A 27,192-nucleotide genomic window follows, 5' to 3' on the forward strand; every position below is an offset into this window, starting at 1 on the left:
AAAAGAAAGATGTCTTTATACTTTACCACATTGCCTCCCCAGATACTAACCACAGGGTATGAAGCCTCAGCATCTTCTACATCTTCCACTATTTCATCATCTGAATATTCATCAGAGACTGTATCAGCATCTGACAGATCAGTAATTTGTACATCAGGATGATCCAGCAACCAACCAACCAAGGCTTCAACACCTTTAAAAAATGTGCATGTATTATTAATAATTCAGGCAGGCTTAATGTTTTGTGGGATTAATGAAAATTAAAGAAGATCACTGACTGTCATATTGTCATTTAGACTTAATTCTACATGTAACTATGGAAAGCTTGATATATTTAAGCATGTGAACATAGTGGGTCTTAAAAATATAATACCTGGTAAACCAGATGCACTCCCAGTAAGAGACTTCAGTGCAAATTCAATATTTTTCCTAGGAAACCCCATTTCCATGAGCTGTACTACAATAGGCAAAGCAGGAATAGGAGATTGTTTTCTCTTTTTCACTTTTACAGGTCGAATATGCTGTACTGTGACAGGTGTTGTGGCCTCACTAGAGCTGCACTCTTCAAACACTGGAGTTGAGGGATGAGTTGACTCCACAGCCAAACACTGGCATACGGCCAAAGCAGCAGCCTATGCAAAGGGGAGGAAAAACCTACAACTGTTTATTTTAATACTTTAAAAGACTCAGGATTTTATAAGGATGGATTACTCCTTTCACTGATGCATTACAATACCTTCTATACCTTTTCAGTCTATGCCATTCTCATCTATATCTTCTCATAGATAATTTACCCAAATGCCTTCCAAAGAATACAGCACTAGCATGTTTGGGTTTCATTCCCTACCAAGAGATTCCTACCAGAAATTATTCCTCCCCCTCCTCCAAAGGGCTCCCTGGGTATACAATTCCAATTAAAACTGATACTTTTGTATGATATCAGGGAAAAAATACCACCCAGAAAAAAAAAAAGATAAAATCTTTCCTCATGGTGAATAAACAACATGGTGAAGAAACAAAGAATAGGATTTCTAGGGATGATGAATATGTGGAAATCAGTAAGAGAACCATTATCTAATTCTAAGGAACAATGTTCTTTCATCAAGTATAAACATTTTAAGCTGATATACTGGCAGTACGTAACTATTTTTACCATGGTTAGAATCAATAAAGCTGACAATGAAATGGATATATATGAATCCATCCATAACTTTTCAAAGTTTCAGACAAGGGTTTCAGCCAAGTGCCTGAATAAGATACAATGATTAACTTGGATCAAGTACATATCATTTGAATCAAACAGTGCTGCATAATTGTATGGTAAAAACTAACATAAGACTAGAATATCTGACCATCTTCTAATTCTTGACAAAATATCAGAAAGTGGTTAAAAACAATAGTCTAACAACACCAAATCACAGGAAATATCATTGACACCGAGGACCTCCTTGCAACTGTATCCCCAAAGAATCAACAGCACAACATATTACAACAAACTGAGGTCTCCTAACAAAAGTATGTATCAGGAAGGAAAAGTTTTCCATCAGTTTTTAAATGGAAAAATATAAATGGCCTTTTTTAACATAATGTACAATGAGAAAGTAAAGAGTGGCAATTTTAGTAATTAAAATACTAAGCATCTTTCTATTTCTTAAATTCTGTTAGTAAAGTATCTTGGCAGTCATTTGAATTCAGCAAATGAAATCAAAGAAAAGCAAAATGAGGTGAGAAGTACTGAATAAACAATGAAGCTTGAAAATTGGCTTTTAAAACTGTATGATTCAAAATTATATTACTCCCCTACATAAAATTCTACAAAGAATATATTTTAATCAATATATGTCTTTTAAATTTGAGTTATTGTTGTTCACTTATTTCAGTTTTGTCTGACTCTTGGCAACCCCATTTGGGATTTTCTTGGCAAAGAAATTAGAGTGATTTGCAATTTCCTTCTCCATCTCATTTAAAGGATGAGGAAACTGAGGCAAACAGGTAAAGTGACTTGCCTGGGATTACACAACTAGGAACTGTCTGAAGACAGATTTGAACTCGGACTCTCCTGATTCCAGGTCAGATATATACTGTGTCACCTGTCTAAATTTGCATATAATCTTCTCAATAAAACTTCACAATTAATAAAAGAACCAAATAAGCTCCTACCCCTTCTTTCCTCTCTGTGTCTCTCTCTATGTATCTGTCTGCCTGTTTCTTTCTGAGTAAATGTATCTTGTACTTTAGAATATTTCAAATCATTTAGTATCACGATAAGAATCAGGTCAATAAATACTTAATCATTATTTACTTACATGTGAATGGCAATAGTTGCAATCCCAACCAATTTATTTCTTAGGAAGTTATAAATTTTAATAAAAATTCTTTTAAAAAATCCTTACCTTCTCTCTTAGAAACAATACTGTGTATGGGTTCCAAGGCAGAGGAGTGGTAAGAGCTAAGAAATGGGAATTAAGTGACTTTGCCAAGGGTCACACAGCAAGTAAAATTTTAATTAAAAATATTTTTAAATAGTACAAAAAGAAAATATTTTCCAGGCTCAAAATCTCTACATAATGGCTTTGGGTGAAAGTATTCAAAAACAACTGATAATGTGCTAGTTTACCAAATAATGTTACACTGTTAATAGTACTCTTAAAAGTTCCTTGAACATGGTAGGAATTCATCTGTTTGTTTCATTAGTGTACTTTTAAAATACAAGTCTGAAGCCAGGTAAATCAGATAAAATCTAAGAGCTATGAGCAATTCTCCAATTAAATCTGAAAGACCAGGATGTCACTGAACTGGTTCTGCAATTAAACATAGATACGAGGAACCTAAAGAGATATCAAACATCAATAAGTAATTATAAAAAAAAGACATATGTGTGATGATCATAAGAACTGGGATTATCATTCACTCATAAGAAGAGAAAGTTAAAAGGCTCAATAACCATCATATATATATACATATACATATACACAGAGAAAAGTGACCAGATATTCTTCAACTTCAAAAAAAAAAACTAAAACAAAAAGGAACACATGAAAACTGTATCATGAGTAGTAACATGTTATAGAGAATAAAAAGCCAGGCTTGGAGTTAGGGAAAACTGGGTACAAAGTCCAGTCTCTAACCCATAATGATTATGTGAACCTAGACAACAAACTCAGCCTCTAGTACCCAGGAGAACTTCCTAAGTAGCAGGGAAAAGTACTGCATGAAATGCTGTCAGGAATTCTCTATGCCTGCAATAGGTAGAAAGTCAAATAAAAAGCACTTCCTAGCATCAACAGAATAAAGAGTCTTTCTTTAAAAAACTACATATGGATATGGCAATGAATGCTGCAAGTAAAAATAGAATACAAAAAAACAGCATACCAAAAAAAAAACTTTGAGCTTTCCTAAAAATATTATGAAAATTACTTGCAGCAATCACAACAAAATGATATAATTACTACAATATTTCATGTTTTTTTCCAAAGTAAAATTCTTTGGGCATTTCTCTCCAAAGTTATCAACGACCTTTTAATTTGCTCAATCCAACTTTCCTCAATTCTTATCTTTCTTGAGGTCTGCAGATTTTGACACTGCCAATAAGCCTCTTCTTAATACTCTCTTCTTTCCATGTTTGTTTTGACCCTACTCTCCCACAGTTCTCCTCAAATATGTAATCAATCCTCAGTTTCCTTCTTCATCTAAGTCATCTCAAACAGTGAGTGTCCCACAGGGTTCTATCTTGCACTCTTTTCTCTTCTCCCTCCATATTATTTCACTTGATATCATCAATTCCCATGGATTCAACTGTCATTCTATCCTGATATAGTTTGAATCTATTTATATACATTTATCTTCTTTTCAGACCTCCAGACTTACATCACCAACTATCAGACAACTTGAACTAGATAACCTGTAGACATCTTAAAACTCAACATGTCTAAAACAATTATCTTTTCCCAAAGAAATCCTCTTCTCTTCCTGATTTTACTATTACCACAGAGTACCCATCTTTTATTTCCCCACTCAACCAGGCTCACAACCTGTCATCCTCAATTCCTCTCTAAACCCTCATATTCCATCTACTGCCAAAACCTATTCATTGTAGCTTCACAACATTTTTCATATATGCCTCTTCTTTTTTCTGACATTGCCACCACTCTGGTATAATCTCTCATCACTTCATACATGGACTACTGAAATAGCATCTGGGTTGGTCTCCCTGCCTAAAATCTCTCCTCATTTCAGTACTATCAAATTGTTCCTCCTAAAGTTTAGATCTACTATGTTATATCTATAATTCAACAAATTGCAGCATCACATTCAAATATAAAATTCTCTGTTTAGCTTTTAAATACTTTCAAAAAGTGGCTGGCCCCTTCCTGCCTTCCAAGGCTTCTTATATTGTACTCTACCAACATATTCTGTGATCACAAAATTTTGGTTTCCTTGTTGTTCTTCATACAAGACAATCCATCTCTGACTCCATATATTTTCACTGATTGGAATTCAGTCCGTCCTCTTTCTAACTCCTCAGATCCAAGCTAAAATACCATCTTCTACAAGAAGCTCTGATAATACTAATGCCTTCCCTTTACTGATTATCTTATTTGTATACAATTAAGACTGTAAGCTCTGTGAGAGCAGGGACTGGTTTTCTGCCTTTCCTTGAACCTCTCTACTTAGCACACAGTGCCTGGCACATGGTCACAGACACATAACAAATGCTTGTTGACTTCACTTGGAAAAGTAATTAGATGATAAGCTAATAAAGTAACTTAAAAAATTACACAAAAATCCCCTGGCCCAAATTCATCAAAAAAGCAAAAAATTTATAAATAATTACCCAAACAGAATAATCAAATTATAAAAGAAACCATTAAAATGTTTTTAAAAATGAACTAAAGTGGCATGGTGCTTTTTTTCTTTTTCATCTGAACTGCTCTATCATAATATTACTGTCTAAATTTCTAATGTTGAAATAAAAATCATTTTTTAAAAGGAGTAAAATGAAAATGCTATCAAATCTCTCATTTTTCCAAGCAAGTTATACAATAAAAATTCCCAAGTATCCTGAAAAACAGCATGACTTTAGAATACATACTTGAAAAAATATACACTACCAAAAAAAAAAGCTTCTTATAAAATATACTATAATAAAAATTAATCAGGTTGCATATTTATACCTCAAGTTCCTGTTTGTCAAATATTGCCTTTACAGGAGATGGCTGTGTGGCAGCTGTCAACAGTTGCTGTAAGAGGATCATTGGAGGTTGAGGTCCTTCAGGAGACATATCTCCAATATCAGGGGATGCTGCTGCACCATCATCTGAATTTCAAAGCACATCATGGATATTAATAGAATAATAAATGTTCTCCAAATGATATCCTACTGAATAAAAGACATTTATTCAAATAAATCAGAGTATATAAACTTTGTCATTGAGCTGACTTCCCAACAATATATTCCTTGAGAAGGAATGTACAACAAAAAATAAGGATAAATGTACAGTAATATATACTACTAGAAAGAAATCTTTTCATTCACTAATTTTATCGATTCCTATTCCCTTCTTCCTTTTTTCCAAAATACAAACATTCTCAATATTCTTTCCTCATTGTCCTTTTCTCTTCAATTTCTGGAACTCCAACTATCATTTCCATGGAGGGTGGGAGACAGGAGGGACACATCCTAAATCTTAATCTTTAGTTATCTCATCACTAAATTCCAGTCTTTTATTTCTGAAGGTCTACTGAGCATCTCCCCCTAGAAGCAGTTTCAAATGTAAAATCTCGAAGCCAGCATCATATTGCTCCAGTCTAAGCCCATGAAAAAAACATTGGATCTCAAGTCCAAGAACTTGTATTTACATTCTGCCTCTAATCCTTATTACCTGTTAACTTAACCAAGTCACACTCTGTGCCTCAGATTCTTCATATATTTATAAAGGAGGGGTTGAACTGGATGGCTTCTGAGATCCTTTTATTTCCACATTTATGCCATGAGCATTCAAAATGAATGCACTCTTGGGCAGAAAACCTTAGTCATCCTTTTTTCTCACTCTTAGTTGCTCCAATCTTGGAAGTAATCAAATTTTGCCAATTTTATACTCTCAATCTTTCTCATACTCACCCCCACCTCTTAAAACCCTTGTTTACTTCAAAGTTCAACTCAATTGGAACCTGGTACCCAAAAATTATTTGCATATGTGTTGTACATGTTGTCTCCTTCTAAAGAATGTCTTAAGTCTGTTGAATTAAGTTAATAATCATTTATTAAGTACCTACAATGTGTGAGGTTCTGAGCACTGGGAAAACAAAAATTGATTTTTATTTATCCTGGTAGGCCCACAACTTCAAGCTCTTGTGGCTTTCTAGATCATTTTAATACTTCCATAACATTTCCCAACATACACTTTCTTTCCATGCCAATTCATTTAATATGCAAACCTATCAGAATAATATTCCTAAACAGAACCTAATCATATGACTCCCAAACAAAACCTCTGACTACCAAATAATTTCTTAGCTTGACCTTCAAAGTTCATTATGATCTTAAGGCCCAGTCTCATCACTAATATTTCCTCACACTTTTACTGGCTATCACCAATCTAACTACTTCTTACTTCTTAAAATTGTCATATACTTTCCTGATTCCATTCCTTTCTATTTCTACGTAAATATTCTTTCCTCTTCTTCTTGTTGAAATGATACCTATCCTTACAGGGCCAACTCAACAGTCACTTGTTCCATGAAAATTTCTATGATCTCCATCAGTCAGAAATTATTTCCCCCACAGATGAAATTTCATGGCACTCTGTATCTCAAATGAAAATAATTGTAAAGCATTTTGCAAAATTATAAGTACTATATACATTTAGGTGATTGTTCACACCTTTCTACTGATAATTCTTTTGTTTATTCCTTGTATTATGGAGAGAGGTAATATAGTAATCACTAGATATTTGAAGAACTGGACTCAAATCTCAACTCTGTCATTCATTGCTATGTAAAAGTCATTTAAATCTCTTCGTATCATCTATAACTTACAAGAGTTGGTCCAGACGACCTCTAATGGCCCTCCTAACTTTAAGTAAGCCTTTAATTACTTGTTCTACTAGATCAAAAATTCCTTAAAGATTGTCTTACATCTTTGTTTCCCCTATATCACCTGGCAAAATGCCATACAAGTAATAGTTTCCCAATAAATAATAATGCCTGAAAGAAATGTTTAAAAATGTATAAGCATTTTTTACTTAAGAAGTATTTCTCAATACTCTAACAGGAACAGCACCTTAGATGATTCATACTATTATAAGCATTCATCACAAAGTGACCGGCACATTGCACACATACAAACGATCACTAAATGCCTGCCCTCATTTTAGTTCCAAATCTGTCACTTTCATTTTATTAAAAATATTGCTCTAGCTAATTTTCATTAATAAAAAAAAATCTGGCAAAAGAAAAGGCAGACATACACATAATATACACATATGTTAATTTTTCTAAAAAGACCTGAAAATAATATGCCTGTAGAGATGACTCCATTGTCTTGTATAGCTGGTTGAGACAAGATCTGCCTCAATTTATCTTGATGGGAAAGTAATGCTCGACCTGCTTTCAATATGTATAATTTCAGTTGTTGGCATCTTAGCAAGTCCAAGTCTACTTGTCCTATAAAAAACAAGAGCCATCATATAAATACTCTTATCATATATCAAAATTTCCCAAGTTATTGAACATATTTTAGGACCTTCCAGTGACCTTTCATAGATAAGTTAATTTGGCCTCTCCATTTACAATACTGGTAAAAACTTGCCAGACATGCATAATACAAAGACCTAATCAGTCAAAAGCCTAACACTTCAGTAAGTTGTGAAAACTAGCCACCAGGGAGGAGGAAATGTGGCTCTATGTGTGGCTCTATAGCCCCAAGTCCCAGAGTCAGATTCTACCTTGGTTTTAGGCTCTCCCTATCTGTGCTACTTTGGACCAGTTAATTAACCTCCCTGGGACAGTTTCTTCATGTATAAAATAAGGAGGTTAAACAAAAGAGCGTGAGGGCCCTACCAGATCTAAATCTATGATCCTAAAAGCACCACAAAAAGCCTAAGGAAACACCTGCTGGCATCACTGTTGAGTTGACAAAGCAGAATACAGTGCTACATAACCCCAATCCCTATGAAGGAAAGCTTTGCATTTTGTTACTAGATTCATGCATTTCTAGAGCCCTAAATCTTCAGGAGAAAATGTGATCTAGAAAAGAAGGCATTAAAAAGAGATTAAGTCTATAGGCAAATAAACAATCATGATTCAGCATTATGATTTCACAGCTTCTCCCACACTGATGTGCAAGTTTCTAGTTTAGGATACTCTGCATGTATACACAATCAATGCCAAAGAACAATTTTTTCTCTTTGTACTTGCTACAGCAGAAAGATGATTCTCTAAGTCAGCTGTATTCATTTTAAGAAAATAAGAATTATTCACAGAATAAAGTATTAATTTGAGTATTTTTTACAGAAAAGCCCTGTTTCTAGCCCAAGCCAAAATAAATGACTAAAGAGAATAGTTTTCCAATTTGGTATTAATATAAGTGGGGAAAAAAAGTTTAAAGGCAAGCACTTTGAATTACTTTACCATTAAATAAATGAAAAAATCCATTAAAAAAAAAGATAAGCTGAACTTAAGATCCCTACTAATTGCCTACTCACATTTGGAAGTATTTTGCTCCTTTAATTCACCTAATTACGCTCACCTGATCATTCTAGATTTTATTTTAAGTCCATATTTATGAGATCTAATTTCAATTTCAGTTAATACTGGAGAAATCACCATACAGAAAATATCTAATCATAAAATCATCAATTTAGAGCTAAAAGGGCTGTCAAGCCTAGTACATTTTTTTTAAACCCTTACCTTCTGTCTTGGAATCAAGACAGAAGAATGGTAAGGGCTAGGCAATGGGGGTCAAGCGACTTGCTCAGGGTCACACAGCTGGGAAGTTTCTAAGACCAGATTTGAACCTAGGACCTCCAGTCTCTAGGCCTGGCTCTCAATCCACTAAGCTACTCAGCTGCCCCCCCAGGCCATTTATTTTAAAGAAAGAAAAGTAAGGCAAACAAAAGTTAAAATGACTTGTACAGAGGCACACAACTAATAAGTATATGAGATAAGATCTAAACTCAAGTCTTCCTGACCCCAAGCCCACTAAATTTCTGGTCTATTATGCCATGATGAAGGTTTATCTCATTCTGCAATTCATAGTTATCTGTGGATGCTAAAAATATGTTTGGCTTATTTTACCTCTTCCTCTCATTTCAAGGCTTGTTTCTAATTTAGGATTCAAAATTACTTGCTAATTTGATTCAGAAGCCTAAAGACAGAACAATCATGTGCCCATAATTAAAAATCCATTTGTTTGAGGATTTCCCTTTCAGAGAGTGGGGAAAGAGATACAGAGAAGAATGAGCCTTTTAAAGCCTGAATAAGTTTTAGCTACAGATGCAAAAGGTGAACAAAATGGTTTCCCTTTTCCTACTTTGTACAAATACTATATGTAACTGTTAGCCTTAATGGCACTGTTTAGTGGTACAGACTAATTCATAAAAATTCATTTCACAAATCATAGTCATAAACATAATAACTAATCAGTAATGGTTACTGATCACAATGAAAAGATCTAATTTATTTTTTTCTAACACTGTTCATTTTTACTTCTAAATTGCTCCCCTCTGCACACCACGCCTTCCTTGAATATTTGCAACTAATGCTGTTCAATCAGCATTTTGATTTAATCTTTCAAAATAAAGAGAAAATATACCAACCTGTGGGACCCTGATTAGATGATTTCTTAATTCTGTGTTTTTCTAATTTACTTCCTGCCAAGTTTACCAACTGAGCCCAGACAGAGAGCATGGGTTCAGTGAACGGCAAATTGTTCACATTAAATGCCACAACTGGGAGCTGAAAAAGAAAATATTCTTCAAAGTTGTGTAAAGTAAAACAAAAAAAAAATTATATTCATTACTCACAAAGCTTCATTCAAATAGCATTCTATTTGTGGCCCCTTTAACCCTTATTTAGGATCATAAATGTAAAGCCAAAAGGAACTTTGAAGTGTACTACAAACTAAATATGAGTAAACAGAATGATGTATAAACACCAAACAAGTTAATATAAGATTTCAAGATGCCTTAACAGAAATATATTCTACAGAAACAGAAAGGTTCTGTTGTAGTCTGCCCTGGTCACATCACTATATGGAGCACTGCCGTCAGTTCCAGATGTCATATTTCAAAATTGTAAGGAGAAAATAAACCCAAGAAGGCAATAAAGATGAGAGTCTCAATATTACCACCATGTAAGGATCTGGAGATGTTTAAAAAAAGAAAAAATTTAGCAGAGACATAAGAGGGCTGTCATGTAGAAGTGGAATTAGACCAATTCCATTTGGCCCCAAAGCATGGTACTAAGAAGAATGAGTGGAGATTACAGACAGACATAGATTCAAGATAAAGAAAACCTTTCTAGAACTAGAGTTTAAACCAACTTCAGGCACTGAAACATCTCTTCACTAGAAGTGTTTAACCAAAAACTAGAAGAGCACTTGTCATGTTTAGTGCAGAGGGGAGATTCCTCATCAGATATGGGTTGGACCAGACAGCCTCTAAGGTTCCTTCCAAGTCTGAGATTCTATATTTTAATTCCTCGCATTAGACCACAATTTTGTGCTATAATTTCCCCATTTACAACAGTGAAAATCTACAAAAGCTCACCTACCGGTTTTAGCTGACTTAATGGACAAACTCTACATGTTCGCATATCACAGAATTGGACAGTGATTTTGCCTTTAGGAGTGATGCGTGTTACTGTGCCTTCTCCAAATTCATCATGCACCACTTGGCCACCCAGTCTCAAGCGACTGTCTATTCCACCAATTACAGCTAGCACTGCCATTAGGCCACCAACTTCAGGGTTCTCAGAATCAGGAAAGTAATCATCTAACACTGCCTAACACAAAACACATACAAATAAACTGTAAGTAGAAAATCAACATTCTTATCTGTGTTTTAGAAAAACAATCAACAATAAAGCTGTTTTAATAAAAAGCAATTGCTTTCTAAAGTATAGTTAATCCAATTAAATTAAAATGCCTTTGAATCAATTATATATTTTAAAAGTTATTTTTTTTTTATTAAAAATATCTAGAAAGAAAAAAATGAGCTTATTTTAAAACGTGGAAACTACCCCTTCCGACTGTTTTCCTGCAAAGATGTGGGTGATGGAGTTTAGCTGAGAGTTGATGTACTTGTTTATGAGTCCATTCCACTGGCTCAGTGAATGCAGAGTCCTTAGCAGGGCGACTATCTCCTCTGCCAAAGTACTACTATGGGTTGCAGTCAAAGAAGCCTGGGGTCTGGCCTTTCTCCTCCTCAGAGTAGATTCTGAAATAAAAAAATAGGTTAAAGTTTAAAAGCAAATCTATAACTCATCTCACTAGTCAAATCGTGTCAAAAGCTATTTTACCTCTGAGTAGTGGTATGTCTGAAGAGCACGTACTAAGTAAGCTGCCCAAGAAGCCAAAAAGTTTTTCCACAAGAAATTTCATATCCCTTGATCTTTCTGTTTTGTCCCAGGATGGAAGTACTGCTTGCAATAAATGCACTGCTAAAATCTAATGAAAACATAATCATGATCAATCATTTTCTAGTCAATGTATTAAACCTAATCATTTTTTTCTTTTTCTATGATTAAAGAACTCTCATCTCCTCCTCAGTCTGTGATTCAACTGAAGTTCAAAGCAACAATCCCTTCCTCCTGTTATCTTTCAACATATTTCCATCCTTCTCTACTTCAGCCCAACTCCAAAGTTGGTATCTCAAACTTACCCTTCAGCTGCACTGTACTTCTGGAATGCTGGACAAGGTATACCTTTTATGTTCCTCAGTTTCCTTGTGTAAAATGTAGATTGCACTAGATGACTGATTCTAAGGTCCTTTCCACCTCTAGCTCTATGATTTTATGACCCCTGGTTGCTTTTAAAATCTTCATCATAGATCTGGACATCTATCTTCTAGCCCAAAGAAATCTGCTATTTCCAGAAGCTACTATACCCTAGTTACCCTCTTAAAGCCTGGGCATTTATGCCTCCTTGCACACATACCTAGGAAAAAATGAAGGCATATTTTTTTTCTTCACTGTCACTTCAACACTATCACTCAGCAACTTCTTATGCTTTAAGATTTACTCTATCCATTATTCTTTATCCCTCTTACAGCCAACTACGAGCTTACATATGAATCTGATTCACAGTCTACCACTCTACCCCAAGTCCAACTCTTATATAACCTACTTAGGTTATAGGGACTCAACATGTCATCACTATGCCCTCAAAATCAATGTCCAAACCATCAAAATCTGTAGTTTCCTTTTTCAACTCAAGCACATTTTCCTCTTGGAGCTACAAATTCCAGCTGTTATCTTCCATCAACTCTCTTATACATTCTGATTTACATATGTGTTGTCTCCTTGTTAGAATGTAAGCTCCTAGAGGGCAGAAAGGTTTTGCTAATAATGCTTAATTACTATATTACAATAGCTTTATAATCTGTAAATATGTTTTTACTCTTTCTAAAACAAAATTAATATTCCTAAATACAGGTAAGGCCATATCACTTCCTGTTCAATAACTTCTAATTATTTCTCTGACAAAATAAAAACTCTTTACCTTGGACTGAAAAACTCAGTTTCAAGACTTCTTTCATCTAAATCCCCCCCATCATGTACCCTATCATCTAGCCACCTTTTGTCTGTGTGCCACTTTTTTTGTGAATTAAGTCTTTTCTGATTCCTCAATTGACTCCTTCTTTCCAATACCTTTTGGTTAATTTTTCTGTGTACCTGCTATATCTGTCTACTAAATGTTAATTTTTTTTAAAAAATCCTTACCTTCTGTCTTGGAATCATTACTGTGTATTGGTGGTAAGGGCTGGGCAATTGGGGGGTTAAGTGACTTGCCTAGGGTAACACAGCTGGGAAGTGTCTGAGGCCAGATTTGAACCTAGGACCTCCCGTATCTCTAGGCCTGGCTCTCAATCCACGGAGCTAAGAAGCTGCCCCCTAGATGTTAACTTTCTTAAGGGCAGGAATTGCTTCATTTTTCTCTTTGTATGCACCATGCAGAGTGGTCTGAACATCATGGGCATTTAATATACATTTGCTAAATTATTAAATGCTCAATTAAAATGTACTCATTCTTCATTTGCTATGTATAAAGAAATCTACTAAGCAATTAAAGATACAGAAATGAAGTAGAGTATATTTCCTCATAAAACTGACAAAGTTATAGGGGAGAATATGTCTGAAAAGACTACATATAACAATATTTGAGAAAATTATAGTAATATACATAAATAGCAAAAAATGGAAAACATAAAATAATTATGATGAATAAGTTTGTTAAAAGATTTTTCTAAAGAGGCATCACAAATTTTATACCTCTATCAAAATCCATGTGAAGTACTGATATTATTATTTTTTGGACAAGGAGAATAAAGCAAAGAGAAGTTAGCTAACTTACCAAGTCGTCAATTAGCAGAATTCACATTTTTCTAAAAACCTGTTTTATGCAGTTTCCATTTCTATATGATGCTGCCTCTCATTACCATAGAGAACTAATTATGTATTTAAGAAAAGTTCAGTGTCAGAAAGATTTACAAATCTATTTTAAAAAAAGGTTTTTAACATCTACTGTTTATTTTCATTCAATTTGAAAAACATTTCTTACATAACTGTATAGAACATATACAATTCTCAATCAATCACCTGTCTCTGAAGCGATGCTGCTGTAAATGACTCATGTCCTTCCACAATTTTCATCAGTAATGTGATCCACTGAGATGTGCTAAGAGTGCTACACATTTGAGGCATAAGTGCTATACTTCGAATAAATCCAAGTGTACACCAACTTCTGTGCTGCTCTTTGTAAACCAATTTATTTGGTAAAGAAGCTGAAAGAGAAAAAACATTACTACTCTATCTACCAACTTCCCAAATCAAAATAATAAGCTATTTGCTTTTTCTTTTATACCCAAAGATAATAACATGCAAAAATAATAAAGCTTCATATTTTGAAATAACTCAAAATAAGGGAAAACTTTCTGAACTAAAGGTCTTAACTACAGAATGCTCAGTTCAACATTACATTTTAATTCATTTGATAAGTGAAAAAAGATCACTTTTTAACTATTTGAATTCTTTACACTTGTTTTCATAAATAGTGAAAATAGTCTCCAATTATGTCAGTGTATTAATATGTAAATGGAATGTTGCTCTTTCATCTCTAACTTTACTCTATTTATTACACTATTTCAATCAAAACCAATACATTCTTAACAGCTGGAATTATAGAAATTTTGCATGTACTTCTAAAAATTGATGTTAATTCTTACAGAATTCCTAAGGAACAGACATCAAGTCCAATGTCTTTGAACACCATAAAATCACAGAATTTAGAATTGAAAGGGATTTGACTAAAAATCTATCCAAATTCCTTGTTTTAAAGAGGAGAAAGCTAGAGTCTAGAAGCGTTGAGGCATAACCAAAATTACATAGGTAGAAGAGCCCCATTTTGAATTTTGCTTAGATTCTAATCCATATTCAATATGCTTTCCACACAAAAAATGCCTTTCCAATGAAAGTGAAGAACTAAGCATAAAATACCAAATGGCTATTCTACAACAAAGTATATCTGAAATAGATTAGGAAAAGAATTAAGAACTAAGTGAATGCAATTCTTTTTCTTTCTATCCGTTTCCTACAATTTTGTTAATATAACTATCATTTTATACCTATCCCTCAAGAGATAAAGACACTGATCTTCAACAATAACTCTCTGCAGCTTGCTAAGTTTTACTAAGTTGCTAAAACATTCCATTTCTTCCGTCTTACATTTGCTCTATTTGCCAAAACTATTACCCACATTCTAACTTCAATTAGATTCAATTAAATCTAAATTCAATTATATTGTTATAAGTTTTAATAAGTTCTATTGATATGTTTAGTAAGTTCTTATTTCTTCTACTAAATTCATATCTATCATTACACAATGATCATCATGTCTTATTCCAAACCCTCTAATATCTCACTGGTAATTTCTGCAAAGGAAGTAAATATCTCATCTTGGGCTTCAAGGCTCATCAGATTAAATAAATATTTCTAATTACTCAGTCCTACTTTTACCTGCTCTACTCACTTTAAGGCTGACCTCTTGCAACCTTCTTTTTCTATAGTATCCCCAAGAATAACTTCCATCTCCCCAGCAAGTTTTGTAAGGAAGGGTGCAAGAAAGAGAGAAATGGAATTTTGCATGAGGTGCTTGAGTGACAACTACATCAGTTGAAGAGTAATGCATCCTGGGAGAAGAGAAGAGATCTGGGAAAGATCCAGATGGAATTCTTGAATTTTGAGCTGGGACCTCAACCTAGCAGGACTTGAGTTACTTGCTGAGGACCATAAAGAGCCATAAAGAAACTTATCAAATCAACATTCAAGCTTCTTCTGACTAGTGATACCACCAGTCTGAGGATCAGGCCCCTCAGAGCAAGGGAGCCATGGACTCAGTCTCGAGGAGAACCCAGCTTCCCACTTCAGCTCTCTTGCACTTGTTTAGTCATTTCTTAGATTAAATACATAACAGATAGTGTGGAAAAACTTTAGTTTGGGTATAGGACGGAGAAATCCAGGTCTACTATATGACGACCTGGGTGAGAGACTGTGGTTAGGAAACAATTTAGAGATACTGAGTCCCTCTTTCCATCTCCCTGTCTGCCTTTTATATAGTCATTAAACCTTTAACCCACAGTCAGATTTTTCTATCAAGTGACTTGGCTGGGAGCCTAAGGGAGGTATCTGAAACCAGGTTTACAGAGAACCATCATCATAACCCTCCCCGGGTGGGGTGAGGTCATCAGGGAATTTGTCTCGGATCCTCTCCGTGCCGGGGTATCTAAGGTTAGGATTAGGGTTTATCTGTTAGGAGAGAAATCCTTACAATTCTCCATTTCCCTTTCACTGAAGTGAGTCCATTAAAACCTATGCAGCACCTCTCAGCAGGCTCATTCAAGAGAGGTGAAAGAGAGTAGGGAGCCAGCTTACCTAAGGTCCCATCTCTTCCACCCCCTGCTACTTTCCCAATGAGCTCCCTTATTGACTCCAGCAAACTAACAAGTTAGGGAGAAAGTACCTTTATAACTGCATTCAAAAGGTACCATTACTATAGTTTCAAAGTGCAGTACTCTGTAATTCTATTTTTTGAAACTGTCCCTTTTTTTTAACTCTTTAGTAATACTTTTTTAACCAATTACATATAAAAACCATTTCTGGCATTCATTTTCTAACATTTTAAGTTCCAAATTCTCTCTCTCCCTTCTCTTCTTCCCTGAAATAGTAAGTAATTTGATCTTGGTTATATATGTAACTTTTTATCTTTATCAAGATAGTTCATCCTCTTCTCCTTTGAAGGTAAAGCTTTTTCCTCACTAGACTATAGAAGCTAAAATCCCAATTAATGTACCTCCTCCCAACTAAAAAGGTCATTTTACCAATCTTTTGTGCTATCATATCTATGTTTTCATTTATCCCAAGATTGTAAAGAGCCCTCCCTCCAAGACCACATTCCTGCCACTTCCTACCTCCATCCTGGAAAATGTATCTTTTCTATTCAAGATATTTTACAATGCCTAGTACAGTACCCAGAACCTACTGGTAGTTACTCATTAGAAGGTGGCAAGCTCCTACCAGACCCTCCATTTAAGGAGGGCATCCAAGTTATCCATCGCTTTTCCCCAAAGGATACATTCCTGAACTTCTCCTTTATACCCTCAAGCCAATGCCTTCCTCATTCTACTCCCTTCCCTTTCCCCCCACACTTACATCTCAGTTTCCTCTTGTATGTATTCTCTCATTAGACTTATGCAACTTGAGAAAACTGACTATCCTTTGCTTTTGTATCTTTCACACTGTGACTGACATACATTAGGCACTGAATAAATGTATACTGACTATAAAGTACAGTGAATAAACTAAATGATATTAAAGGCCAATAATGATTTTTAGGTCTCACCACTTATTCTTTCTTGGGTATATTTTAAAAGTTTTCTCTTTGTTAAAATTAAGAGTGTATTTTTTTATAGCTGACTATATCTAAGGTTTAAAGTATCACTTTTCTCGTAAAATACTAAAAAGATGAAACACAGAATATTAAAACTGAAAATATAAGACCAATGGGTAAATTAAGCAAAATAGTAGCATCCAAGAATATACCTATTTTTCCATTAACATAATCTATGACGTACATGTTTTATCTATTGTTCCACTTTCCACTAACATTCGAAGGAGACCACACAAAGTCCTTGTAGCTTCATTTTGCATAATTTCTGCATGAATTCCAGCAGAAAGACACAGAGTTTGTAGTAGATTAACAGTACTTGTGAGCATCATAGAGGTAGGGTGGAGGTTCCTTTCCATTTGTTCACTTTCTAAAATGCAAACCAAAATAAAGACAAGTAAGAAACAAGGGTTAAACTATGTACCCAACTACAACTCAATGACTAATTATTCCAGCACAAATGATCTAAAAACTTTTCAATTTTAACAGTTAAAAAAATAACAATTCAAAACAAAATATTCAAAAAATTATTTCAAAAAACTGAATCTTTGGGAGTAGGAAGAAAGAGTGCTCAACAGGGATAGGAGGTTGGACAAGAATGGAAACAGGAAGGAACAAAAAAAAAACAAATATAAAAGTGCTGCCAAATGAAATCTATTAAAGGGCTTTAATTGTCACCTATAGAGAAAAGAAATGTTTCAATGTATGTAACAAACTATCTCATTCTGAAATGTAGTATGCATCTATTCATGACAGGAAATTATTCTTCATTTTTCTTCAAATCTGGTAGACAGAGAAATCTGCCAGTAATTAAATCCCTAATAATAGTCCACAAAGTTGGCCTCTTGCTAGCTGTGCTTTCCTCCCTAAGATACTAAGTGAATAACAAAAAGGGAAGGTCCTGGGCAGCAAGTGAAATCTATTTTACATAAATTATACAAAAACATTTCCAGCTCTCAAATATAAATGGTTCCAAAGAAGACATTGTTAACCTTTTTTGGGTCATGGACCATTGCAGCAAAGTTATAAAGCCTATTGATTCCTTCTAAGAATAATGTTTTTAAATGCTTATAGCAAAATACAGAGGGTTATAAAGGAAACCAATTATACTGAAATAAAGCTATCAAAATATTAAAAATAAAAAAGCTTATGAACCTCAGTTTAAGAACTACTGTTCTTAGTTTAACAGTAGGCACTCGAATGTTTGCTAAAGGAATGGATATATTAGTCTGGTTTTTTATGTATTTTTTAAATTCCCAACAAGACTGATTAAAAGAAAAATTAAATTCAAGTTTTTAAATTTTTGCCTATCCTGTATTCAATACTATGCAAAAGCAACATAAAAAAATAAAGGCTATCCTAATAAATCTACAAAATTTCTTTGGCAAAGCTGATCTCAGGAAATTATTTATCATTTAAATTCATTTGCTTCTTTTTGAAAAAATTAAAATGTTAGTATTTACTGAATAACTAGTGTTTATCAGGTACTGTGGAGTACATAAACATACATGGGATCTCTCACTAGGCAGAACTTACAATATGACTGAAAAATCAAAACTCATATACAAGAATCAATTAAAAGACCAATCTACTAAGGAAACAACCAGTGCTACAAAAAGGATATATATGAAGTTTAGAGAAAGAAGAAAAAATAATATATTTTACTTAGAGTATTTTTAATATTGCCTCTTCCCTTTTACTAACCAGAATCATCCTCAGTGTCTGAGTCCTCTGTTGTGGGTTGAGCTGCAGGTGGAGGCTCAGCCAATTTGAGATCATACTTCCCTTCCTTGCCCATTCTGTATGAATTGGTACTACCTGTATCCCATTGAACCCTAATCCATCCATCTTCTCCCAATTCACCAATCACACGACCTAAACCAGGGGGAGGGCCATCCTGTAAAGGAAAAAAAAATTAATATTATCATTTTTGTATAATAAGCACTTTATATTTTTCCATTCTATCCCAATGTCTCTAAATGGAATATATATATATATATATATATGTATGTGTGTATATATATATATATGTATATATATATATATATATAAACTTTTTTCATTCTTCTTATCTAGCATCAACATCCTGAAAAGCACTGAAATTTGGCTTTCTGCAATGAGACAAGAAAAAAGAAAATGGAAGAATGAAGAAGAGGCAAAAAAATATCAATTTTCAGACTGATTATACACTGATTACAACTATACTTGGTACATATATAAAGATGTAAATGGACAGATATAAAAAAAGTCATAAAGAGAATATCAAAGAGGAAAGCATTAATGTTCAAACATATTTTTAAATGTAAGAACTTTTAAACACTTGTTTTACTCTGGTGTTTTAGATTAGTAATAAAAATGGTTTAAAATAAATTTAGCACATTTTTTTGGAAGAATATTATTTTTCCATATCTAATAATATCTTCATATTATTTACAAATCTTCAAAATTGCCTATAAATTCAAAAGGCCAAAGATTTAGATCTGGAAGAGGCTTTAGAGGCGGTCTAGTCTGACCTATTCATTTTACAGATTAGGAAGTTCGGGCTTAGAGATTGAGTGATTTCCCAAGGTCACAGAGATAACAACAGCCAAGAAGCAGGACTTGAACCTAAATCCATCCTAGCTCCAAATCCAAAATATAATTTCCAAAAAAGAAGACATAAGAAAATTTTAGGGAGAAGCACTTCTCACGAATCTAAACATAGATCACATTCTGAGTTTTCTGCATCTATATGATTATAGACTACCTAGGCTCCAAAGAAGTTTGTTCTTGTAAGGCTTGGGGATCCAAAAGAGCTAAAAAACGAACTTAAACATCACATATGGGCAAGTATCCTGAGAAAACCATCAGTCTCCTGAAGCTTCTCTTCAACCAAAGTCTCCTATCAACAAGAATGGGTGTAGGGAGTAGGAAAAGTAATAACAGGCGGAAAGTCTTCCTTTTGGCCCTACTGTCTCTGCCCTTCTTAGAGTTAATCACCTTTACCTTCTTTCTCACCCTCTGTTTCTAAAGACTCACTTCTAAAATGAGGCTCCATCTGCTGTCTTAAGAACTATCCTCCAATTTATTCAGATTTTTGCAGCACTGCTTTCTTATCAGAGGGCAGTTATTCACCAGCAATTATCTTTTTGTAGCATAAAAATTATTTCTTGCTATCCCTGTTTGCAGGTCTGAGATGGATCCAAGACTCCTTTGCAAAATTTTAACATAAGAAAATTATTCCTTAACTTATGACAATGATGCTTGTGCACAGAGAGCCACCTCAAATTTGAGCTGAAATATTATTAGAGAAACCGCAGGGCAAAGCAAAAAGAATGGTAGGTTTGCAGTCTAGAGACATGGTTTGAATTCAGGCTCCTGTATTTTATTATTACTTTGTGACTATGGATTTCTTAGAAAGTCCTTATTGTATTATCTACTTCACAGGATTGTTGTGAAGAGAATGTTTTCATATTTTAAAGTATGGAGATGAGGGTAGAGGTAAGGGTGGTGAATATGGGTTGGTTGGCAGTAGGGAAATGGAGGAACTGCTGCTGCTCTTCTCCAGAAATCTACAATCAAACCATACTGCTATAAGTTCCACTTTAGTGTGTCCCTGATATTATTCATTTTCCCTGCCTTCCTTTGATATTACTTACTCCTTATTCACAAACAAATGCTTTCTACTCTTGTCTCTTCGATCAACTTCACATGTAGCTGGAAAAGTTATATTTGGGGTTGTTTATAACATAAAGCAGAGAGATAAAGGAGATTTTTTTTCTTATTACCACCTAAAATGGACATATACTAAAGCTTATATAGGTAGATATTAAGATATTACAGTCAGATTTAATACCTGGTCTCCCCATTTCCAGTCAACTCCCCTCATGACCCTGGTACCAATCTTCATCATTGCTGCCAGTTCTGGGCCTGAAACAGGAAGCTGAACTGGAGTAGTTTCTTTTCTTGATTCTTCCAGAACAGTGGCTGAAGCTCCCCGAGCACAGGCATTCATGTCTTCTTCAATATTGTCAGAACTAGGACCTGACCAAAGAATGACAATCAACTCTTAAAATGATATTGTGCAACCACCTGCTAAAAATGATATAAAAGTAATTCTTATTTTAAAAGTACTTAAATTAAAGTAGTTCTCATTTTAAGTAATTATACTGAGTTTATATATCAATTAAATGTTTCCATTGTAAAAATTATTGCAATTAAAAAGTTTATTTCTAATCAGCCCATGTTAAAAAACAAATATTTTTGCAGATTAATTATTGTCATAATTATATTGTTCTTTAATGAAACTATGACTTTTCCATACTAACATCAAGAACAAATTAATGAGTTCTAGTTCTCAAGCTCAAAATACAGTAAAGGTTTGAATGAACAAAAATGTAGGAAAAAAGAATAATCAGGTAATATTAAATAACAATTTAAAGAGCAAAAATGAAAAATAATATGTACTTGAGAAGTATCAATTCCCAGGGGAAAAAATGAATTGCTAATGATTGAACAAACTGCCAGCTTAGTTTATTTTTTTATTTGGAAAATTTTATTTAAATAATTAAGAATTTTTCCCATGATTACAAAATTCATGTTCTTTCCCTCCCTTTCCCCCCTAATCCCTTCCCATAGCCAACGTGCAATTCCTCTGGGTTTTACATGTTTCACTGATCAAGACCTATTTCCATATTACTGATATTTGCATTAGGGTGATCATTTAGACTCTAAACTTTAGGGTCTACATCCCTCAATCATATCCCCATCAACCCATGTGATCAAGCAGTTGTGTTTCTTCTATGTTTCTACTCCCACTATTCTTCCTCTGAATGTGGATAGTGTTCTTTCTCATAAGTCCCTCAGAATTGTCCTGGATTATTGCATTGCTGCTAGTAGAGAAGTCAATTACATTCAATTGTACCACAGTGTATCAGTCTCTGTGTATAATGTTCTCCTGGTTTTGCTCCTCTCACTCTGCATTAATTCCTGAAGGTCATTCCAGTTCCTGTGGAATTCCTCCAGTTTATTATTCCTTTGAGCACAATAGTATTCCATCACCAACATATACTACAATTTGTTCAGCCATTCCCCAATTGGAGCACATTCCCTCATTTTCCAATTTTTTTCCATCAAAATGAGCATGACTATAAATATTATTGTAGAAGTCTTTTTCCTTATGATGTCTTTGGGGTGCAAACGCAGCAGTGCTATGGCTGGATCAAAGGGCAGGCAGTCTTAGCGTCCTCTGGGCATAGTTCCAAATTTCCCTCCAGAATGGTTGGATCAATTCACAAGCCAATCTGCTAGGTGTGAGGTGCTACCTCAGAGTTATTTTGATTTGCATTTCTCTAATTATGAGAGATTTAGAATACTTTTTTATGTGCTTATTAATAGTTTTGGTTTCTTTATCTGAAAATTGCCTATCTATGTCCCTTGCCCATCTATTGATTGAAGAATGGGCAAGCTTAGGTTATTAAAGCTTAAAATTTTTAGGGGCACTTATGTAGCACAGTAGATAGATCGCCAGTCCTGGAGTAAGGAAGATCTGAGTTCAAATCTGGTATTAGACACTTCCTCGCTATGTAACCATGAGCAAGTACTTAACCCCAACTGCCTAGATCTTGCTGTTCTTCTATCTTAGGAATAATCCAAAGATAGAAGGTATGGGTTATTAAAAAATAAAAAAGATTTGTTTAACTCAAAGACATAGTCACCTATATAAATTTTACCTGAAATGACAATACAAAACTTACTTTTCACTTCCAAGTACCTCCTAATTAGGGCAGAGCATCCAAAGTTCCTAGACAAATCATTTTTAACAATTTTTTTAACAATAACATTTTTAACAAACAATTTTAACAAAGTATTGTTATCCATCACCAAAGAAGAAGATTATACAAACTCCTTCATGGTTAGTTATTAGAGTTTCAAAAGTTCTTCCTTAAAGCTAAAGCTAAATTTAAAGTGATAAGAAATGAGAACATCTCTTCTTCATCTTTCATTGAAGACTAAAAATAGTCTTCCCACCTTCATATAACACCTTTGAAAATCAGTGACCATATTTAAGAAAAAATATCTAAGATAATATTTCCGAGGGGGGAAAACAAGTTGAAATGAAAAATAGCAAAACAAAGGTATCATCCATATTAAAGTATATTCATCTCTCTGTATTATATAGATTTGGCTTTTGAAAAAGATACAAAATAATTAAATCTACAAATAAATCATAGCAAATTAGTTTGCCTATAAAATGCATTAAGATGCAATGTGAAAATTTTATCAAAGTCAAAACCTTAAAGTTCACAAGCCACCACTAAAAATTCCAAACACCTGCTTACCTATCAATCGCAATGTTGTCTGAGTCAATGCTAGCATGCCAGAGTTCAAAAGAAGATTCAGGTTGTTTGCACCATACTGAAGGGTAAGCATATTGAGCATGACCAAGAGAAATCGTGCTTGTGGGATGGTTCCAAGACTTGGTCCTGCTGGATTCTCATTAGTAATTGTTTGCAGAGGAACAGGCTGGATACCTAGTTAAGAATCAGAATATCCTTAAGTAGGTTAAAAAATATGAAATGTAAATAACAGTAATATAAAGTTTAAAGAACAGAAGGGGAAAAAACAGAAAAAATCATTTTCTAACTACTGCTCAAACATTTTACTATCTTATATAACATAATAAATAACACCATCAAAAAAGCTAAATTCTTTATTTCTTTCTATGAAAGTTATCAGTTTTTCTTCTTTTACATGTCTTCACCTTAGTTATAGCTATTACTCCTATTTTGAATATCCCTTTTATATTGCAACCAAAAATTACTTATTTTTTCCATGGTTATCTCTAAAAATTATTTATTAATTATATTTATATATGACACATAAATATAATTGTTAATAATATTAAATATTACTGTTTTATGATGTGTGCATTAGTGGTTTGGAATATGAAATCTAGTACTATAGGGATAGGCTAGCTCTAAAAGTATTAAATTAAATACAAATACCTAAGTGTCTCGGTATTTAAAAATCTGAAGGGGCCTTAATCACATATCCAACTTCATGAGGTTACACATATGAAAACTAGGGTCCTGAATCACTTTTTTCCACATCACTAGGTTAACAGCTATCAGTACCCAAAATAAACCTAAATTATATCAAATCAAAAAATTATTTTAAGTCAGAATATTTGATGCCAGCTTATAAGTTTTATGCATAATTTGTGTTAATTACTTTAACTTCTCTTTTCATCCTATTCTGACACCAAACAGAGAGGAAGAAAAGGAAAAGAGGATCTCCAAAAGGCTATAATTACCATCACAGATAATGGCTTTAAACAATATTCTTTAAAAGGTTCATACAGAACACAAGCAATGTTCCCCCTTTATTAAAGATGTCTATGATTACATGACCTCTATACTTCATTACATGATAAAGTTGAATTATTTCCAAACATATTTTCCCTTCAATGAGGAATTAACTTTTTTTAGACGTAGAGTTCTTTGGCCATCTAATAAAGCCTATGGAACCCTTTGTCACAATGTTTTGAAACATACCATATACACATTACAAAGAAAATGTATTTTGCCAAAATAAAATATTCAAAATATTTTTAAACAGGCAGATTATGTACCTCTGCCCTCGATCACACAGATGACCTTAAAATGCTTACATCAAATCTTAACTCTCCTCCAACCTAAGCTATAAAATCCCATTCTAGCCTAAAAAAGTAATAGTCCCAATGCCAAGATCCCATATAACTATTTAACAAATGGTTTAGTTAAGAAGTAAATAGAATTTTGTTATCTTGTAGTTACAGAACTAAACAGTAAGTCAGAGAAAAACAATTATAATTTTAGAGCTGACAGGGAAGCCATTGAGGTTAAATTACTCACATAAGACTACAGAAATAGTAAGCAATAGATCTAGGCTCTCTGACTCCAAATCAAGTATTCTTTCTAATACATACCACACTATTTCCCCAATTCATAGACATTTCCTAGCTGATATTTTTTCAATAAAAATGTTTCCCAGGTGTTGTTCATGTTTCCACATTTTACTGCCACAGAGAAAAAGAGTAGTATAACCCTACCTCTAACAAAATGATGAGCTACACGTTTTCCTTTTTCATTACAGAGCTCTAATGCTATTAAAAAACCCATGTTTGCACAAAAAAGTAATAGCCATTCACTAAGGAAATATTAATTTTTCACACATATGCCACAAACATTTCTTTAATCAATGCCTTCATTCACTATAACAACTACTCTGAAATTCAACTCAACATTTTCTTTAATATATTAAAGATATTAGATTAAGCACCCAGGACACAAATAAGAAAATACTGTTTTCTGACTTTAAAAAGCTTATACCAGAAATAGGATGACAGAACTGAACCTTTTGAAATTTTATGATTAAATACTTTAAGTATGAAGTTGTTGTATTTCTATTTGTTTACAATCCTAGATCTAAAAAACTAAAAACTTGTAAAAACAGGGTAATAAAAAACAGGTAAACAGAGCTAAAACAAGATATTAAATTAATTTACAAAATATCAAGAAAACACAATTATTGGTAGGTTTAATAACAACTAGTCAAATGTCAAGAATATATGTTATCTACTTAATTATGTATTTCAGAATCAATGATAATTATTTTGAAAGCAGATTTCTTATGTTGGCAAATTAAGTCAAAGCTCACCTAGCTCTTTAAATCTGGCATTTGCATCCAACAAAACATTTCGAATATTCTGAATGGCCCAAGCATACAACTTTCCAAAAGTTACTTCCAGTAGCATTCGATTAAATGGTGGGATCAGATCAACATCCTTTAAACAATCTGTAAGTGGTTCCCTTTAAAAAAATTATTATTTTATATCAATTTAAATCATAATATAAACATATCACTCTTTATATATCACTATTTTCCTGAGGTTTAGATACAACAATGCTGAATTTTACCCTATATTGGTTCCTTCTGGAATAAGTCTTTGCCATCCACAGAACATAGCATATTGCACAGACGGGAGCAAGAAATTTTTCATTGCCAATTTTAAAATCGTGTCTATCCCTTCCAGACGAACTTCCGCTCTCTCCAACTACAAAAATATAAATATGCAGCTTTTAGATTTCTATGAACTATCAAAAACATAGCAACATGTTCTCAACAAGTTTTACCTGTTTGAGTAAGCACTTTCTCATCTTTTCTACATCAACTGGCTCTTCTTTAAGTGCAAATTCAACAATCGTGCTAAGAAGTGCAGACTGAGGATAAATGCCTTGAACATTCTGTTTTAGCCATTTGTATTTGTGAACACCAGTAACTGTACTCAGAAGTGGCTGCCATTTATCCTTAAAAATAGAAACAATTCCTCCTATTGATTTAAAATGTAATAACTGGTTTTTATTCTACAATGTTTAAGCTACCAAACAATCTCATAGGTTTACTACAAAAATAAAATCATAACATTTGTTAACATCAAAAATAAATTTAGAGACAAATCTGTCTTAAAAACAAAGGGATTTGGCCTCAGATACTCCCTAGCTATGTGACGCTGGGCAAGTCACTTAACCCCCATTGCATAGCCCTTACTGCTCTTCTGCCTTGGAACCAATACACAGTATTGATTCCAAGACGGAAGGCAAGGGTTTAAAAAAAAAAATCAAAGGGATTTCTTGAAAGAGAGAATATGTTCACAATTAACACATTAATATAAATAAAAATTTAAACAATCATGTAAACATACTATAAAAACACATTTCTAGTCCTACATTCAGTTTGAAGTTCCTGAGGTTTCTTTTAAGTTCTATAAAATGGGACAATACCCTCATGATTGTTTTAAGAATAAAATGAGGTAACAAATCTAATTTTTAGGATGTTTCAATTAATATTATTAATAATAATGTACGAATATACATTAATGACTAGAATTTCTCAGAATTACTACCCATTGTGGATTATACAATTAAATGGTAGAAACAGCATGAGAAAATAGAACAAAATAGCAATGATGGTTACTGATATTATTACTAATAACAACAATAAATATTGAA

The 27,192-nt window shown here is 33.6% G+C and overlaps 1 protein-coding gene and 1 pseudogene across 4 annotated transcripts in view; one reads left to right on the plus strand and one right to left on the minus strand.

Moving 5' to 3' along the window:
* Nucleotides 1–27,192, minus strand: part of HERC2 (HECT and RLD domain containing E3 ubiquitin protein ligase 2) — a 206,703-nt gene that overhangs the window by 82,895 nt on the left and 96,616 nt on the right. For all 4 annotated transcript variants that reach the window (XM_056807129.1, XM_056807128.1, XM_056807130.1 and 1 more), the window contains exons 32-47: nucleotides 26,317–26,490; nucleotides 26,101–26,237; nucleotides 25,841–25,992; nucleotides 23,482–23,673; nucleotides 20,997–21,184; nucleotides 18,866–19,058; nucleotides 17,349–17,531; nucleotides 13,819–14,003; nucleotides 11,521–11,668; nucleotides 11,242–11,438; nucleotides 10,774–11,004; nucleotides 9,819–9,957; nucleotides 7,507–7,665; nucleotides 5,175–5,317; nucleotides 374–632; nucleotides 51–193 (exon numbers count right to left, since the gene is read on the minus strand). In XM_056807129.1, coding sequence (XP_056663107.1) covers nucleotides 51–193; nucleotides 374–632; nucleotides 5,175–5,317; nucleotides 7,507–7,665; nucleotides 9,819–9,957; nucleotides 10,774–11,004; nucleotides 11,242–11,438; nucleotides 11,521–11,668; nucleotides 13,819–14,003; nucleotides 17,349–17,531; nucleotides 18,866–19,058; nucleotides 20,997–21,184; nucleotides 23,482–23,673; nucleotides 25,841–25,992; nucleotides 26,101–26,237; nucleotides 26,317–26,490 — 2,823 coding nt within the window. The remainder of the gene's footprint in view (nucleotides 1–50; nucleotides 194–373; nucleotides 633–5,174; nucleotides 5,318–7,506; nucleotides 7,666–9,818; nucleotides 9,958–10,773; nucleotides 11,005–11,241; nucleotides 11,439–11,520; nucleotides 11,669–13,818; nucleotides 14,004–17,348; nucleotides 17,532–18,865; nucleotides 19,059–20,996; nucleotides 21,185–23,481; nucleotides 23,674–25,840; nucleotides 25,993–26,100; nucleotides 26,238–26,316; nucleotides 26,491–27,192) is intronic.
* LOC130455858 (AP-4 complex subunit sigma-1-like) lies at nucleotides 799–1,391 on the plus strand (annotated as a pseudogene).

The sequence above is a fragment of the Monodelphis domestica genome, chromosome 8 (genome assembly GCF_027887165.1).
Source record: "Monodelphis domestica isolate mMonDom1 chromosome 8, mMonDom1.pri, whole genome shotgun sequence".
Taxonomy (NCBI): Eukaryota; Metazoa; Chordata; class Mammalia; order Didelphimorphia; family Didelphidae; genus Monodelphis; species Monodelphis domestica.